The following is a 19,387-nucleotide window of genomic DNA, read 5'->3' on the forward strand; positions in this document are numbered from 1 at the left end:
ACCCAGGCAACCTCGCAGGAGAATGGCTTTGCACCTGGACTAATGTATCTGGGCGGCCAGAAGGATTGCAGGGTGGAACTACGGTGTAAATTGGATAAGTAGGCCAGAGATGAGGAGATAGGCCGGCGAATGAGGGACGATCATTGCAGCTGTATAATGAAAAATTTATGTAATTTCCGCTTGGGAGGTGTGAGTGGAACAAGGATATCGCAGGACCCAGAGGAACAAAAATTGCCCACAGTGGATAGAACTTCAGTGGTTTCAGGTCGAGCGACGCCGCAACGTCACGAGTTCTTCACAAACATGAGAGAGAGCGGTGATTTTACCACATTCTTTAGCTGCTCCCTGAACTTGGTCTGCGTAACGGTGTAAAGGGCCGTGTTCGTGCAACAGCTCAGAAGCTGCAGAATGGCGCCCAGCTCTCGCAGCGAATCAGGTGGGCGCACATACGTGACAAAAGCATACAGCCGATTCCACGCAGAATACACAGTGAAAGGTGCCCACAGCAAGATGAAATTGCCCGAGACGATCAGCAATAAAACGAGGGATTTCCTGCGTTTCTCCATCTCCGGGTCTCTGGCACTCTGTCCGTTGCCAGGAAAACTGAGTCTTCTGCGCGCTCTGCTCGTGACTAAGACGTGCCTGGCGGTGAAGCAATTCGTCAGTAGAACCAGCACAAATGGGAATACAGGGGTGAGGATGTAATAAAATAGTTCAAATTGAGTCGCGATAAATAAATTCAAATAATGCACTCTCCCCCTACAAATAAATGGAACAGCTATCCACGTGTAGTACCCCGAGAGTCTAAAATACCAGTAAATATTCTTTAAAAAGCCAATGGCACTCACTGTCCCCAAAACCACGACAGCGGTTTTCTCGGTGCAATATTTTGATTTCAGCTTCTGGCAACAAATGGCGACAAACCGATCAAAGGTAAACGTGACCGTGAACCAGACGGAGCAGTCGGTTGCGGTGTAAAGGAGAACAGCGTGGATATTACAGCCCTTGGTCACTGATCGGAAGAAAACGTCGATTGGTACGTACATAAGTGGAATCTTGCTCAATATCAGGTCGAGGATAAGAACCAGCAGATCCGCCACTGCCATGGCAACCAGGTAGCAAGTGACAACTCTGGAGAGGCCGCACTTTCCCCGAGAAAGGACGAATATGGTCACCATGTTCACTGCGAAGATAGGAATCAATGAGGGTAAACACATCAGGAAGCATCTACATATAAAGTAATCCACTTTTCTGTATGTGACAATGTCAAGAATGAGCGTACCTGACAGAATAAAACAATCGCAAAAGTTAAACTGCTTTGCAAATGTGTGTACACTCAATGCAATATGTTGGACCGAATATCGGTAAAGAAACAGAGAGCGGAGGTTACAGATAACGATGGCTGACGATTGATGGATTTCGTACTTTTTGAGGCAAAGGGCCGAATAGCGCATCATCGATTAAATCTGCGGCATCTCGACTGTCGTGAAGTTAGTATCCTTGAGAGGAACCACCTCTGGACAAAGAGCAGCTTCCCGCCGCTGTCCGTCACCAGGGGCAACGAGATTTGCAAATGGAGCAGCAGCACAAATCACAATTATTGCACCTCTCTTCCCGTTTCTCGACTTTGAGGGAGTGTTATTCTCTTCAAATTATACCACGAGGCTCACCGTCTATTTGTTGTAGCTTTGCCTTTATATTCGTATGATATTCATTATATTCTCAAATACGTTTTATTTTCTCAGCAAGAATGAAGTTGATTTGTCACCATAAAAATACGTCACGATCAATATTTCAAGAACTTACGGAAGTCTATCATGTTTTCAGAAATGTGTTACCTAGGCTTTAAACATCGTCAAATGCACCTGGTGTGAAATATACATTCTATAATTTTTGATCCCAAACGGAATATGCAGTTTTAAGAACACAGTGGGGAGGAAGACGGTCAGATGCAGGAGAGGGACGTCCTGATTACATTCGCGGAGAGATGCTTCCTTTGCTTCAGTGGAAACTCAGGCAGCTCGTGAAAGTTGGAAAGTGATTAAAGTTTGTGTGAAATTTGTCTTCCGACTGATGTTGGTTAAAACGACCAGGGAGAAATGGAGAAGGAATGTTCACAATAAGGTTACACTTTCCACAGGAATAAGACATAATAAGATACACTGTTGTTGTAAACCCGCTCTGGATCATCACAAGTGTTAGCACATATTTCCTTAGGCAGGAGTCCTGGATTCAGTAAATTATCGAAGTGTATTTGCTTAATTATCAACTGGTATGTGTGTCAGCAGCCTTAATTATTATTATGAGAGGTACAGGCCAAAAGGAAAATGTGCAGTTAAATTTTGTTTCATAAGTTACCTTTGGACAGAGACTCACCGGGAAGAGCAATGATGCCGAGGACAGGGAAGAAAATCACTTGAATGGTGAATAAAACATTCGTGACTCGAAAATCTACCGTTATCCGTTCATCATGCGCAAAAATATATGGAACCATCCAGAAGATGTTTTTCCCATTTTCTGTTATATTCCAAGCCGTCCATCCCGAATTCTGATCCATGACAGAACGAGCCGGTCTGTCCTTACTCTCCTCTTTGTGCCGCTCCGGATCTCTGTCCGTGGCAGGTGAGGCTGTTCTCGCTGAAACTGGGGGAACTGAGTGAAAGCGACTCTTATTAATAAGAGAGAGAACCCCCCGGTGACGTCAGCAGCATAACTTGAAAAGGCGCTATTTATTTTCCATGAAATGACAGAAAGAGTTAACCCTTGGTTTACCCAGTAGCTGAGGAAGAAGTGTGTAGATAAGCACTGCTGCTATTACATATATTCGAATTACAAAAATAAATTTAAAAAAAACTAACAATATAACTGCACCTCTTCCTAGAGATGCTGCCTGGCCTGCTGCGTTCACCAGCAACTTTTATGTGTGTTGCTTGAATTTCCAGCATCTGCAGAATTCCTGTTGTTAACAATATTTCAGTCGACTTAGCTGAATATTAAGTTGAAAAAATGGTCCTTAAATAATGAACAAATGTATGTATTTTGTTTTAAAATCCCGTGTAAGGAATGAGGTAAATAAGTCAAAAATCACAAGTGATTCTTCCTTGGTGTGTGTAAAATAAGAAATGCAGAACAGCGGTTCTGGAACAGCGGCATTAGCTTAGGATGTGTTAATTTTTATAACAGAGAAAGACTATCAGCCTTTCTCGAAAGAGGGGTTCCCTTGGGAGCCGGGAGTAGCGAGTAGACAAGAGCGGCAGATATGCGGGGAGGAGGAAGACAGAAGGTGAGGGAGAGAAAGGCAGAAACAGAGACAGGGGATGATGGAATTAACTGTCGGCAACTGGGATCCCTCCAGCACAGTGTGGATCAGATCACCGAGTGGCCGATAAGTATTCTTTGCACGCAGTCTTACTCTGCCTCTACAAGTGGCTGACTGGTATTTCTCACGTCATCCTGATATAGTAGTAGATTAATAATCTTCAACATGTGTACTCAGTCTCGGTTTACTGCGAATTCTTCATGCTGTTAAATCAGAAAGAAACAAGGGCAAAAAATAACTCCTTACTGTCGATACCCGTATACCATACAAGAGGCCAGGACGCATTCATACATACGTTACCACTCTCCGGCAGCTGATGCAATTCCGCTGGGTGTAAAGAGTCGATGTGACAGAAAACACTTAAATCCAGGAGCATCAGCACCTTTCTATGAAATGACTTTGTACTTATTGGCAAGCAAAGGTGACGCTGTACGTTTGTACAATTTACCCTCCATTGAAAATCACACAAAAAAACAAAAGACACCAGTGCTCTAAATCGGTTATTCGGTTTACTTTATTATGATTCTCCCCTTTATGTAGCCTTCTTGGAATGTTTCCTGTTCTTTAACAGTATCTGCCTTCATATATTATTTGAAAATCTTTGGGAACTGGTGTTATTTTCATTTCCCCCTGAATAATGTCATGGCATATTTGTGAGACTGCAAAGATCGAACGGGAACTAGTGAAACACGTCTCTTCTTGACTGTTATTAATCTCTGTTGTGGTTTGCAATGAGCTCCTCTTAAAGCTTAGAAATGTAGAAACAGCAGAACGGGCACGTTTATTCACATGGGTCACCGCAATATATTTGACAGAATGGTGTTCAAAGCGGTAAGCGTTTGATTAAAAGCGTACACGTTGCAATAAAACATATTTCTTCGTCACACAAAACATCAGACAAGCACAGTTGTGCATAGCAGGTGTCGAAGTAAAGGTATTCTTAGATTATTTTGTCGGCACCATTACGTCCAGCCACTGAATACCAGCGGCACATGGTTCTTCAGCTGCTAATCAACTGAGCAGTAATCAGATTTAGATTTGTGCGTATAAATCACAAATTTCAACAAATCCCTTTTACAGATGTGTAACCCTGTGCGACAAACACTCGTTTTCCCTGCTGTGCTCGGAGTGTAACCACGTCTGATGTGATGATAACGATAAAACACAGCGAGCGTTCTTCCCCAACAGCTTGTGTTTACTGATATTCTTGCGTAAAAATATAAATCCAGGAATGCATCAATGATACCAATCCTGAGCCACTGACTCTGCAGTATTGTGTCTTGCTCAAACAGCCGTTATGTTTGCCTGTATGTGAGCGGCCATTGACAATCGAATATATTGTGAATATTTTCATATTTGCCTTTCGTAACCCGTGACAATGGGATCACTGATAATTGGACATCATCTTTAGTCGAACAGTTCTGCTCAGTGACATTTTTAAAGACAGAGCTTCGCACTGCCAGTGATGGTGTTGAAGTAGCAGCGACATTACTAGGGTCGACCCTACTGGAACTGGGCAAGCTGCTTAGTTCTCCGTGTGGACAGTGATGGGACTGGATATGCAGTGAGGTTATCACTGTGGTCAGGTATGTGGATTTGATCAGTCGTGACTCTGTCAGTCTGGTCAGTGATGTGTCTGGATCTGCAATGATAATAAGGAATAGCTTATTTCCCTCAGCAATCAGGATTCTGAAAGGGCATTGAACCCAACAATACTCCCTCACTACATGTTGTCCTCTTTTTGCACTAATTAAATTTAGTTTTTTTTTTACATATTATCTTCTAACTGTGATTTACAGTTTTTATTATTATGTATTGCAGCGCATAACGACACATTTCACGACATATTAAACCTCATTCCGGTTCTGATTTTCTACAGTCTCTGATTCGCGGCTGCTCCATTTATTACTACTCGGGTCCATTTACGGAATAAACTATGCCTCTGATAGCCGTCACGTTTCAGAAGTGCAAACGATTTTTCTCCTTCAGATCTGACAACTTTCTTTATCTACTGTGCAATATTACATTTGTAAATGTTTTGAGTTTACACTCTACCACGAATCACTTTACACGGTACGAAATAAATAATGTATTGTGCCAACCTTATTTTAGAATCATGCTAACATTTATTTCTCATTTTCATCTGTTTTTACAGTGCACCAACGTAGGTCTATCTTTCCGCAGCATAGTCTACGTCATAGTCTATTCATGTTGTTCAGCCACTGGGCTGGTGCCTTTAGCATAATGTTTACTCCCCTGCATAGGTACAGTGATAGGGACATGCAAATTAACCGACACCAGTACTCTGCATTAAAGGTATCAGATGTTATTTTTTCTTTCGTGATGCATATCCAGCAATCGTCGTCTTGATTTTAATTGTAATGTACTAATGTTGCATTTTGTCTTGGATATTTGCATTAGATATGACAGATATGTATTTCTTTAGGTGAACCACATACCCTAAAGATTAACAAGTACCATTTTGATTCATGTGATAACATACTGTATATTCATTGATAGAGCTGAGCTCTTTTATTTTAGCTTGTAGAAGAACAAAAGTACGTATAACTTTCCTGCACGAATATACTGTACTTTGCTGATTAAGTATGAGCTTCAATACAATCAGTCTCAGATGTTATAATGGGTCATGTGCTTGACCTGACTGCAGGCCAGGTCCAGGCCCCATTCGAAAGCCTGGTCATTCCTGCGGGCAGTGGCCACGTGACCTGATAGCTGCACGTCATGTTTCATGATTTTGCGATCTCCCTGGATTCAAGGATTCAAAGCTGGGTGGCAGTGTGAAATGTGAGGAGGATGTTATGAGAATGCAGGGTGACTTGGACAGGCTGGGTGAGATGGCAGATGCAGTTTAATGTGGATAAATGTGAGGTTATCCACTTTAGTGGTAAGAACAGGAAGGCAGATTATTATCTAAATGGAGTCAAGTTAGGAAAAAAGGAAGTACAACGAGATCTAGGTGTTCTTGTACATCAGTCACTGAAAGCAAGCATGCAAGTATAGCAGGTTATGAAGAAAGCTAATGAAATGCTGGCCTTCATAACAAGGGGAATTGAGTATAATGGCAAAGAGGTCCTTCTGCAGCTGTACAGGGCCCTGGTGAGACCACACCTGGAGTACTCTGTGCAGAATTGGTCTCCAAATTTAAGGAAGGACATTCTTGCTATTGAGAGAGTGCAGCGTAAGTTCACAAGCTTAATTCCCGAGATGGTGGGACTGTCATATGTCGAAAGATTGGAGCGACTGGGCTTGTATACTCTGGAATTTAGAAGGCTGAGTGGGCATCTTATTGAAACATATAAGATTATTAAGGGATTGGACACGCTGGAGGCAGGAAGCATGTTCCCGCTGATGGGTGAGTCCAGAAACAGAGGCCACAGTTTAAGAATAAGGGGTAGGCCATTTAGAACGGAGTTGAGGAAAACTTTTTCACCCAGAGATTGGTGGATATATGGAATGTCCCAGAAGGCTGTGGAGGCCAAGTCTCTGGATGCTTTCAAGAAAGAGCTGGATAGAGCTCTTAAAGATAGCGGAATCAAGGTTATGGGGATAAGGCAGCAACTGGATACTGATTGTGGAAGATCAGCCATGAATACAGTGAATGGCGGTGCCGGCTCGAAGGGCCGAATGGCCTGCTCCTGCACCTATTGTCTATTCTAAGTTCCAGATCCCTTCTGACATATGGTTGGAAAAGTATCTTTTCCTCAGATCCCTCTGTATTGCCAATCCTTTGACACGATTCTATTGTCTATATACTCTCCCGTCTCGTCGAGTGAGAAAGCTGTCCGGTTTTGAGTATTTCAACACCAGATGTACTGAAGAAGATGCTGATTATGTGTTATCTTGTGCGTAAGTCTATACTACACACGTGGAGTTTGAAACATTGACTGCACAGAAGCTAAAGTTGAAATTAGCAACATGTTTACCACTCAGTTACATTACTGCTTTGCTCAATTGCTTCGCTCCGTCGTCCGAGCTATAAAACAAGCTATTTCTGTTGGTGTCTGTTTCATAGAATTGGCAATCAGGTGTGCGGTGGCTTACCTGTATAGATTCCAGACCAGATGCAGTTTAATAATTTGCAATCTATTGGCACTATAATAGCGACATATGGGCTGCACGTTTAAGATAAAAGCCGATGTTCGGGGTGGGCGCTGATCCTGCACCTGAGATTAGCGCTGAATCTACAGGACAGTAGATGGAGCAGTAATGTAGAGCATCTATTGACGCCTTTGATCAATATAATCGCGATCATCTGACTGCAGGGAGCTCTCACTTGATAATTCTCAACTTGGATTCCATGCAAAGTGGAGGAATTTAATATATGGGTGCCCTGACAATGACCAGGACACGCTGTTACATAACCAGTACTGTCAGTGTTAAGGCCACAGAGACAACAACATTATCATCATGGTCAACGGTAGTAATGACGCGGCAGCTTGGCCTGCAGTGAGATCATCCAGTCAGCTGAGCTGAGTTCCAGAGAAGCAATGACAACACCAGGGTGTTCAGTGACGTGCTTTGAAAGTGCAATCCATTCTGCGTATTGAATACAACAGCCCGTAGCGGTTCTGACGCTCCAGCATTACACTCAATGTGTCGGCATCGTGCCTGCTGTTCTGCATTTCCAATGCAGGGAGTGGCTCCCTGGAGGTCGGAGAGATGAATCTGACCGCGTTTAGTGGAGACTTCGGCCAAATTTATCAAGGCTGTGTTTTACATCCGTCCCCATCTGCAGAGTCCTTCTCCGTAGAATATTGACTCCCATTGTAGCAAACATTTCAAATTATTGCAAAATACTTAGTAATAACATGTCGTACTCTCATTTTATACCAGCATATGGCGCATTCCATATTTCTACATGTACTGAACTACATCTGTTTCTGACTGCAGTTAATCTGATTTGTGATGTGCAATAATTCTCTTTGTTGTTGTACACTGCCTGGCTGGCACAGTACAAACCCCAACATTTATTTGCAGCACTCTTTACAATATGTTGACGCGTTTAAACATGTGAAACGTATGTTTACGTGCATACAGGATATTTTAATAATTATATTCACAATGTTATTGCCAGTATGGGAGACCAGAAATAAAGAAGCAGCTGTATAAAGCTGAAAGCGATGTAGACTTTGTATTTTTCGGTTCTCCGGTGAGTTCTGTTACCTGCACCTCTGAACACAAGCTGCATCTCTTTTCATACTTGATGCTCTTTATCCACTAATCCACTGAAGATTGTTCGGAATTATTTTTGTGCAGATAGACCAAATCAAAGAGATGTACGCGGCTCCTTCCCTCTGCCAGTTTGCAGGTTACTCTTGAGCATGGTTCGCCCACCTACTTAAACAATTACTCTGCTTCTCCCTCCGCCCGACAGATCAGGGGGACATGCAGTCTTGGGACTTGGTAGAGTATGGCCGTATTTGCAGCTAACGTACATCACAGGTCCCGGTCATGCGACCACTAGCACCAGGCTCTGAAGAGTGTAAGTCATGCCTCGGGTCCTCAGTTACAGGGACGATTTGTTGGCTTTTTGGTCATTGGCATTAATGTTGTGAATGAGTTAGTTGTTGAGACTGTGGTTGAGATTCTGGGGAGGGTACGACCGGTACGAGAGGAATGGGTTACAACTGAACCCGAAGGATCCAATATCCTAGCGGGCAGGTTGGCCTAAGTTGCTCGGGTGGGTTTAAATTAATTTGTTACAGGAATGGGAACCTGCAAGATGGTGCTGAAGATGCAGTCGTTGGTTTACAAGCAGAGGCAATGTATAGAGAGACTCCTTGAAAGGAAAGGCCGCTGATAGGACAAAATTGCAGTTAGGAGGACGAGTTGCAACATCAAAGCGGGAAAAATCGAAGTGTCTGAATACAGGACTGTTGGTGTGATATTGAATGCACGCAGTACACTGGATATGGTAGAGGAACTTGTAGCACAGTTACTCATTGTCATACATGCATATGCAAAACGGAATCATAGTTGAAAGAAGTTTATAGCTTGGAGATTAATATCAAGGATACACATTGTAGCAAGGGACAGGCAGGAAGCTAGAGGGGGCGGCTTTGCTCTGTTCTGCAAGATTAAAGCAAATCATTTAAAAGAGGTCCCACAGGATCAGAAGGTGTTAATTCATTGTAGATAGATCTATGATCGAATTCATCCTGAAATTTGAGAAGGAAAAGCGAATGTCAGATGTATCAGAACTTCAATGGAGTAAATGAAATTACAGAAGCATGAGGGAGGAGTTGGCCAGAATTGATTGGGGGGAAAAGACACGAGCAGACATGGCGACAGAGCAGCAGTGCCTGCAATTACGGAAAGGATTTAGAAGGCACAGGATTCGTGCGTCACAAGAGAAGCGGTATTGTAAAGAAAAACATGACAAACTGTGTCGAACAAGAGAAGAGAAAAACAACTTAATATCCAAAAATTAGGCACATAAAAGAGCAAGAATTAGTGGGGTTAGATGATTGGGACGTTTTTAAACATTCAACAGAAGGCAACTAAAATGTCAATAAGAAGGCATCGAAGGAATGCAAAATAACGCTAGCCAACAATATTAAAGACGGTACCCACATTTTTTTAGATATATAAAGTGAAAGAGAGTGACCAGACTGGACATCGGACAGTTGGAAAACGATGCTGGACAGATAGTAATGGGGAACAATGAAATGGCGGACGCGCTGTAACATTTTGCATCAGTTTTCACCGTGGAAGACAGCAGCAGTGTGGCGGAAGCTCCAGATGTCAGGATTCATAAGTGAAACCAACACTCTCCCCAATAATCCCAAAATCAAAGTTGCTAAGTATATAATGTTCTGCATACGTGCGAGTAAATTTCCTGTCACATTACAAGTACTTCAATGCTACGTGATCTGTCATGGCAACAAACGTTCAGTAGTCTCTTCATTATAGTAGCACATTAGGTGGTGCATGGCGTTTCTGAAGTTGTGAATGTTGGGGAAAATTTGATAGACCGGGGAATACTATATAAAGCACTGAACAGACCATTTGGCGCACAATGTTTGCCGACTTTGACACTAAGTTCCGCTTTTATTTTCAAACGGATTGCACACAAAAATGAACCTGAGATTCACGTGAGAAAAATGTCACCAATAATGGACATAACTACGTGTCGGGAAAACACTCCATCACATTCGATCCCTCCAAGTGTAAATATTTTGAAGACTAATAATAATACAGCGAGTTTTTCAGAAACGGACTGTGCCATTCCCGATATTATAGCGAATAGAATATAAAAGTTAATGCTGAATGCTTCTGTATTCCTCTGTCATATCCGTAAATATCTCTCCTCAGATCTCTAGATTATCAAGCTCATAACAACTTCTCGGACAATTCTGTCCGCGGCATCGGTAGTATTTTGGTCTGACAGGGATTGGAAACGTCATTATTACTGTCAATGGGTTTTGTCGATTGTAGCTTGGATTAGATTAGATTATGAGGACACGAAGTCCTCTTTTATTGTGATTTAGTAATGCATGCATTAAGAAATGATACAATTTGTTCCTCCAGTGTGATATCACAGAAACACAAGACAGACCAAGACTAAAAACTGACGAAAACCACATAATTACAACATACAGTTACAACAGTGCAAGCAATACCGTAATTTGATAGAAGAACAGACCACGGACACGGTAAAAATAAAGTCTCTCGAAAGTCCCATCATCTCAGGCAGACGGTTGAAGGAAGAAAACCCTTCATGCCAAGAGCTTCCAGCGCTGCAAACTTGCCGATGCAGCATCCTGGACGCACCCGACCACAGTCCGACTCCGAGTCCGTCCGAAAACTTCGAGCCGCCGACCAGCACTCCGACAACAAGCACCGAGCACCATCTCTACCGAGCGCTTCGATCCCGGCCTCGGCAACAGACAACAGGCAATAGGCAAAGCCGAGGATTTGGGGCCTTCCCCTCGGAGACTCTCGATCGCACAGTAGCATCGGCAGCGAAGCAGGCATTTCGGAAGTTTCTCCAGATGTTCCTCCGTGCTTTTCACAACTGTCTCCATCAAATCAGGATTGTGCACGGCATCCTACTTCACAAATACGGTATCAATTCGGAGCGGTCGCGCGCACTGCGTCACGCCGTCATCTTCTTCTCCCCCTGATGGATAATCAGTATTTTATTTCTTGCAAGGGAGTGGACACTGGAAATGAAGTATGTTATCATTGTGGTCTCCGTTGTACTTGAATAACCAGTGTCCGTGTGGAAATAATGTCTGGAGTACGGTGACAGTAACAGGGGGGACATGTGGGCAACGACGAGTAAACAATAGAGTCGCGCAGAAAGCGATCTTTGGAAACCGGAGATGGGGGAGGGACAGTCCTGCCGGGTGGTAGAGTCGCTATGGAGATGGTGGAAGTTATAGAAGCTATCTTGCATGCGAAGGCTCATTGCGTGTTACCTGAGGACCAGGAGACCCCATCACTTCTGTTAGTTTGGGAGGGATGGAGTGTTTTACCTGCGTGAAATGAGACAGGGAGTGGTGATGGCACCTTCAATCGTGGTGAAAGAGAATCTCCATTTGCTGTAAAATGACTTGAGAGGAAAGTCTCATCTATGCAAATGATAGAATGGAATAGCACTTTTGCCAGTATCCGTGCGGCAGGAGGTATCGTCAAGATAACTGTGACAGACAGTAGCTTGGCTTTGTAAAATATTTCGTTAGATAATCTGTCTCTGGAATTTGGGACAGAAAGATCGATAGATGAGAGAGATGTCAGAATGGAAGCAATCTAATCTGAGGTCCATGTGGGAAGTTGTAGGCAACGTAGATGAAAATGACGAGATCAGCGAGGCTGCAGGAAGCATCTCCAATTGAGTCGTCCATGGACTCGCGGCACCAATTCAGTCATCTCTGTAGGGGGTGAACGGGTTGTTTCGGGAACACAGACGCCCTCAGAGGATTATGGCCTTGCAGGTGAATCAAAGTATCCGGGCGGCCAGAAAGAATGCACGTGGAACCATGGAGCAAAATTCACTAACATCTGTAGGGCAGTGATGGGAAGATAGGCCGGCGAATGAGGATAGAGCACTGCGGCTATGTAAGGGAACCTTCTATGTAATTGCCGCGGAGGTGTGAGTGGAAGAAGGATAGCGCCGGACCCAGAGGAACAGAAAGTAACCGCAATGTATGGGACGTAAATTGGGTCAGACCGGAGACACCGCTAATTCACGACTTCCTCACAACAATGACAGCAAGCGCAGAATTTACCATATTCTGTAGCTGTTCCCTGAACTTGGTCTGTGTAACGGCGTAAAGGGCCGTGTTTGTACAACAGCTCAGAAGCTGCAGAATGATGCCCAGCTCTCTCAGCGATTCGGGCGGACGCACAGGGTTGATAAAATCATTCAGCCGATACCACGCAGAATAAACAGTGAAAGGTGCCCATAGCACGATGAAATTCCCCGAAGTGATCAGCAATAAAACGAGGCATTTCCTGCGTTTCTCCATCTCCGGGTCTATGGTACTCTGTCCATTGCCGGGAACCCTGAGTCTCCTGCGAGCTCTGCTGGTGACTAAGACGTGCCTGGCGGTGAAACCGTTCGTTACTAGAACCAGCACAAATGTCAATACAGGGTCGAGGAAGTAATAAAATAGGTCAATTTGAGTTATGAAACTGAAAACAAGAACTCTCTGTGAACAAATGAATGGGTTGATTGTCCACGTGCAGTTCTCTGAGAGCCTAAAACACCAATACATATTCTTTAAACAGCTGATCACAGTCACTGTCCCCAAAACCACGGCCACAGTTTTCCCGGTGCAATATTTTGTTTTCAGTTTCTGGCAATAAATGGCGACAAATCGATCAAAGGTGAACGTGACGGTGAACCAGACCGAACAGTCGGTGACGGTGTAAATCAGAGCAGCGTGGATATTACACCGTGGTCATTGAGCGGAAGAAAGCGCCGATTGGCATGTGCGTAAGTGAAACCTTGCTCAGTATCAGATCCAGGATAAGAACCAGCAGATCCGCCACGGCCATGGCAACCAGCTGCATTTGACAACTCTGGAGAGGCCACACTTTCCCCGAGACAGGATGAATATGGTCACTATCTCTACTAGAAGCAGCAGCAGAGAGGTTTCATTTTTTCTGACGGGAGGCGGAAATGCGTGCCCTGTAGTGGCCAAATGTGGTGGAGGACCCGTTTGTTCTTTATGGCGTTCTCGGAGACGATTGTCCAACCAGGTGGACAGGGAGATCAGGGAATCCGGGCTGTCGGTGTCATCTCTTGCCGCTAGCTTGTTTTTCACCATGTCAATGAGACCGTTCCGAAATACGTTTTGGAGTGCCTTATTGTGGGCCGCTAACGTCCGGAACGCCACGGAATATTCGGCAACGCTGCGTGAGCCCTGGCGGAGTGTGAGTAGGCGCTTAGCCGTATCTGTACCACGGACGGAGTCGTCAAAGATCTTTCTCATTTCCGCGATAAAGGTGGAAAAAAAGAGCAGATATCCGCTTGATTATATCAAACAGCTGTAGCCCACGCTAAGTCACTTCCCCGCAACAACCCCATGATATAAGCAATCTTTGACGTATCCGTGGAGTACGTGGATGACGGCTGTTATAACATCAAGGAGCACTGCAGAAGGAAGACCCGGCACTTTCCCAAATCCCCAGCGTAGTGCTCTGGTTCAGGTTCGTGCGGCTATCTTGATGGTGAAGTTGCTGATACGTTGGGTGTTGGCACTACAGGCTGTCTGGGCTGGTTAGACAGAGTTCCAGGAGTGGGTAAAATACGCGGTCCACTTGGTCACCGATCTTCGTTACGTCAGCAGGGAGAACGGACGTTCGCCATGGCCTCCTGGAGGAGTTGGTCATGCAAACCCAGTTGGGAGTCCTGGCTGGTGAGGTCTTGTTGCAGGGTATTCGTGTCCGCTAGGTGCATAGTGGCCAGATCTTTCTGTTGCAACGAATGAGGCGACACAGGCACGGAGATTTAGTTAGGATGCAGACGTGAACGGCAAACAGGAAGGAGAGCAGGAAGGCAGAAGACGCACAGAATTTATCTTGACTCGGAGCGTAGAGAGAGAAACGGCTGACAAAATCCTTCTTAGCACGGAGAGACGGAGTTACGCAGGCAAGCCTTGGTGCTGAATTAACACTTTAAAAGACTTATTTTGGCGCGGGGAGGCTGGGTTTCACAGGTAAGCCTCTGAACTGGAGTTGAACTTAGAAAACTGATCCTGACACGAAGAAATTCAGTTTCACAGGTAATTTTCGATACTGGGCAAAACCTAGAACATACAGCCTTAAGCGTCCGGGAAAAGTTATTTACCACACCCTGAAAACCAACAATCTGGCAACTACTGGTTGTAACGCCGGAGTTCTCATGCTGCAGGTCCTGATGGAAACCAGGTGTGCCGTCATCAAAGAGAATTAGGAGCAAGTGGGAAACTGACGGTCGGAATTGTGGCACTATCAAAGGAAATTAGGAGAAAATAGGGAATTTACGATCCGGACCGTGACATGCACATTGTATCGAAAGGAAAGGCATGGAAGCAAAGCGCACAGCGCACTTCTGTTGGTACAAAACTAAAATCTAATCATTAGAAAGAGAGTACATATGGTCAGATGATGTTGTATCTTTATACGTAGGGCTAAGGAACAGCAGGGTAAAATGACCCAGATGGGAGTTATGTAAAGATCTCCAAACAGTGGCTAAGATAGAAAATGCATGACAAAAGTGTAGTGTTACGATAGACATGAGGTATTTCAATATGTAGAAAGACTGTGAAATCAGATTTTCCAAAAACGCTTCCAAGAGGAGACATTTCTAGTATGCTATGATATGGCTTTTTCGAGCGGCTGGTGGTTGAGCTCACTTGGGGATCAGTTATGCTGGACTGGCTGTTGTGCAGGGAAGAGAAATTGATTAGATAGCTTAACGTAAAGCAACCTTTAAGGTGGTAAATACGGAGGATAGGTAGAGAGATTTACCGATGCATTATTGATTCCAAAGAAATTTACAGATGTCACATTAATATTACAAGTGCTCAGATACACAAATATTAGAGGAGAGGTACGAAGGAATAGAAGTAAGTACCTCAAAATATAAACTTTCCAGGAATTATAAATCAAAGATGACAATATTCGCAAGATTTACACGTTTACACTGATAAGATGGTAGTGCAAGATTTGCTGTGAATTTATACAATAGTGGTGCACATTCACACAGTCCAAATAATAAGCGACGGTAAAATTGCACAGTATTGCAGTCAGTGTCCGCCATACCTGGGAATGGTAAATAGTACTCAAACTGAGCTCTGTCGAACAGAGTTTAACAAGAGTCTAACAGTAAGGGACATTCACTTGGAGAATTGTGAGCAATTTTGTGTCTCTTTCTTATAAAGATATGCTGACATTGTGGAGGTCAATCAAGATGATTCCGCCTTTGAAAGGCTTGTCATATGAGCGGCATTATATGGCTCTAACGCTGTACTGTGTCATTCAGAGGAAGAAGGCTGAACCCCTGCCTCAGCAAGGACCCATTGCAATTTGCCTATCGCCACAATAGGTCTTCGGTAGATGCAATTTCACTGGCTCTTCATGCGGCCTCTGACTACCTGGACAGCACAAACAACAAAGATGCTGTTAATCGACAATATCTCAGCATGTAATACCATCACTCTCACAATCCGGATTGAAAAGATGCAGATCCTGGGCCTCGGTACCTCCCTCTACAACTGGATCTTCGAATTCCTGACTAGAAGACCACAATATTTGCTGATTGATGATAAAATCTCCTCCTCGCTGACGATCAACACTGGTGCGCCTCAGAGTTGCGTGATTAGCCCACTGCTCTAAAATCTTTAATGCTCAAATACCGTCTATAAATTTGCTGATGACACAACCATTTTCTGGTAGAACCTGACATGGAAACGAGAGGGCGTTCAGGAGCGAGATGTCCCAACTGGAAGAGTGGCGTCGTAGCAACAACCCTGCACTCAACGTCAGTAAAACCAAAGAGCTGATTGTGGACTCTGGAAAGGTAAGACAAGGGAACACTTTCCAATCCTCAGAGGGATCAGAAGTGGAGAGAGTGAGCATTGTCATGTTCCTAGGTGTCAAGATCCCTGAGGATCTAAACTGGTCCCAACATATCCATGCAGTTATAAACAAAACAAGAAAAAGACCATACTTCATTCGGAGTTTGAAGAGGTTTGATGTGTGAACAAGTACAAATGCAGTTTAAAAAATCCTCTTTAGATGTACCGTGACGCGCATTCTGACAGGCCACATCGCTGTCTGGTATGATAGTGGGGGGTTGTGGGGTGGTGGTGCTGTGCTACTGCACAGGACCGAAAGTATCTGCAGACGGTTGTAAATCTAGTCGACATCATCTTGGGTACCTGCCTACAAAGTACCCAGGACATCTTCAGGGAGCGGTGTCCCAGAAAGGCAGCGTCCGTTATTAAGGACATCCAGCATCCAGGACAAGCCATTTTTCCATTGTCACCATCCAGGAGCTACAGAAGCCTAAAAACACACGCTCGGTGATTCAGGAACATCTTCCTCCCCTCTGTCATCCGATTCCTAAATGGGCATTGAACCCGTAAACACAACCCACTTTTTAATATCTTATTTCTCTTTTTTGCACAATTTTTAACTGTAATTGATGTACTTATGCCTTTGTTGCTATTATTATAATTTATTATATTCGTTATGTATTGCATTGAAGTGCGGATGCTACTTTAACAAATTTCACGACACATGCTGGTATAACGGCCTTTGCCGCAACTGGTTCCCGTTGCCTAGGGCGAATAGCCGTCGACCCCGCCAACAGTGCAATTGCTTTGGTGCGGATACGATGTGAGGCACCCAATGATCAGCCACGACATAAATATCAAACAATATACCAAGTGCGAGTAAAGATTTATACGTTATAGCAAGTTTTGGTGATGGGTTAGTGGCAACAACTAGAAGAAAAGGTGCCACGTAAGTAACATATCAGTCCTGTGCGCATAATATTTTAATACTTTGGAGCTCACGCCTTCGATTCCATCCACAACGTCTTTCCGAGACTCCGGCCACCATCCGAACCCCCGAGGTCGGGTATCTTCCGCCCTGGAACCGCTATCCGTTCCCCGCACGTCCGTCCTCTCGGCTCGCCTCCCGAAAAAGCCCGCGCTCCTCAACTCAGCACAGATATACAAGATAACATAACATGACTTGCATTGGCTAGCAAATGAATACAATTTCCATTATCACTAAGTATATTCCAAACACGCTGTTCAGAGAACACCTTGCTCAGCAGTTAACAGTACGAGAAGCCAATTTGGTAATAAGCAATTAACAGTTAACTGTCCATCTAGTATTACTGAGAACCCTGCATTCTCCCCCCACCGAAGTAAGTCATGCCGTCATGACATTCAGATAATTCGCCACCGCTTCCTGCAAAACAAACAGCCCAATCCACGTGCAGAAAGCAGGGAAATAACTTCCCAAAACAGTAGAGATCACACCCTGCTCCCCAGGTGCAACATAGGCCAACTTCTCCGGGGGGTTCCGACTTCTATGAGACCTACGTATCTCCGCTTCTGACTCTTCCGCCTCGGAGACTATAGGGGACCTTTTGAAACTACGAGGCGAACCCACCCCCAAGCGGTCACCCAAATCCCTCTGCGCCTCGGAACCCTCTATCTCTGGTTCAAACCCTACATACTGTCCTTCAGCGTCCTGCGGTACCACGGACTGCCTATCACTAGCCCCCCTTACCCCGTCTAACACAGTGGGGGAAAGGCCAGGACATTCTTCCTCGATCACGGGAGCATAAGCGAACGGCAGAAGGTACCAACCATCCCAGTCATAATCCTCCGAGTCAGTATCCCGCACAGGGGCTGGACTCGGGCCCGTCTCTCCCGGGGTAGGCACGTCCTCCACCCTGCGGGGACGCAGAGCCCTGATACTGGGTGCAGCCGCCGCGTCAAGCTCCCGTTTTACCTGTACGTCTTGCCCCAGGGACAATAGGTGATTCTGATGGAGAATCTTGACAGGCCCCTTTCTATCCTCGGGCCGCACCCGGAAAACCGGTAAATTTGGCATCTGAGTCTCCACCACATAGGGCGTGGCTGTCTGGTGATCAGCCAATTTGTGCTTTCCAGTTAATCCCAGATTCCTTATGAGGACTCGTTCTCCCGGTAGGAGTTGGGAGAACTTTACTTTCGTGTCATATCTTCTCTTATTTCCCCGATTCTGCCGGGCGGCCGCCTCCCCGGCTAACTCGTAAGCCCATTTAAGCTCTTTCCTCATATCAGACACATACTTCAAGTAAGGCTTCGGCGTTACCTCACCCGCATCAGTCCCGAAACAGAGGTCAATGGGCAACCTGGCTTCGCCCCCAAACATAAGATAATAGGGGCAGTAACCAGTAGCTTCATTCCGTGTACAGTTGTAACGGTGAACCATTTGCCTAATATGTCGACTCCAGCGGTTCTTTTTGCTGATCTCCAGAGTCCCGATTAAACATCTCCGGCTGGGGACCGCCCTGCGGATGATAGGGCGTGTCCTCGATTTCTCAACCCCGAGCATGCCCAGTAACTCATAGATGAGTTTACTCTCAAAGTCCCGTCCCTGGCCACTATGTATCCGCCGGCGAAAAATATTCTCTCATTGCATTTTCGCCACTGTAGTCGCTCCCTGATCCTTGGTAGGAAAAGCTTGAGCATACCTGGTGTTTTGGACCGTGGTGACCAAGATATTCGTCGTGTTGCTGGCATCGGGTTCTATGGCCACGAAATCCATGCACACCAGGTCAAACGGCCCCGCAATCTGCAAGTGGGACAAAGGGACAGCCTGCCCAGGCAGCGAATTCCGCCGTATGCAGGATTAGCAGTACTCTTCGACCTCCGTCCTCATTCGGGGCCAGTAAAACCGGTCCTTGGGCAATCCTTAGGTCTTTTCCACCCCCACATGTCCAGAGCCATCATGGAGGGACTTCAAGACAACCTTCCGATACTTCTCAGGCAGGACCAGCTGCCAACACCGAGGTCGGTCCGAGAGTGACATTACCCGCTATAAATTTTT

The 19,387-nt window shown here is 45.0% G+C and overlaps 1 protein-coding gene across 1 annotated transcript; it reads right to left on the minus strand.

Moving 5' to 3' along the window:
- Positions 1-284: 284 nt before the first annotated feature.
- Positions 285-2,494, minus strand: LOC140207975 (probable G-protein coupled receptor 139). Its single transcript, XM_072276508.1, has 2 exons — positions 2,377-2,494; positions 285-1,183 (listed from the first exon to the last, which is right to left on the minus strand). Exons 1-2 carry the CDS (start codon positions 2,492-2,494, stop codon positions 285-287), a joined length of 1,017 nt encoding a protein of 338 aa, XP_072132609.1.
- Positions 2,495-19,387: the final 16,893 nt, after the last annotated feature.

This window comes from Mobula birostris, chromosome 13 (assembly GCF_030028105.1).
Source record: "Mobula birostris isolate sMobBir1 chromosome 13, sMobBir1.hap1, whole genome shotgun sequence".
In the NCBI taxonomy this organism is placed as follows: Eukaryota; Metazoa; Chordata; class Chondrichthyes; order Myliobatiformes; family Myliobatidae; genus Mobula; species Mobula birostris.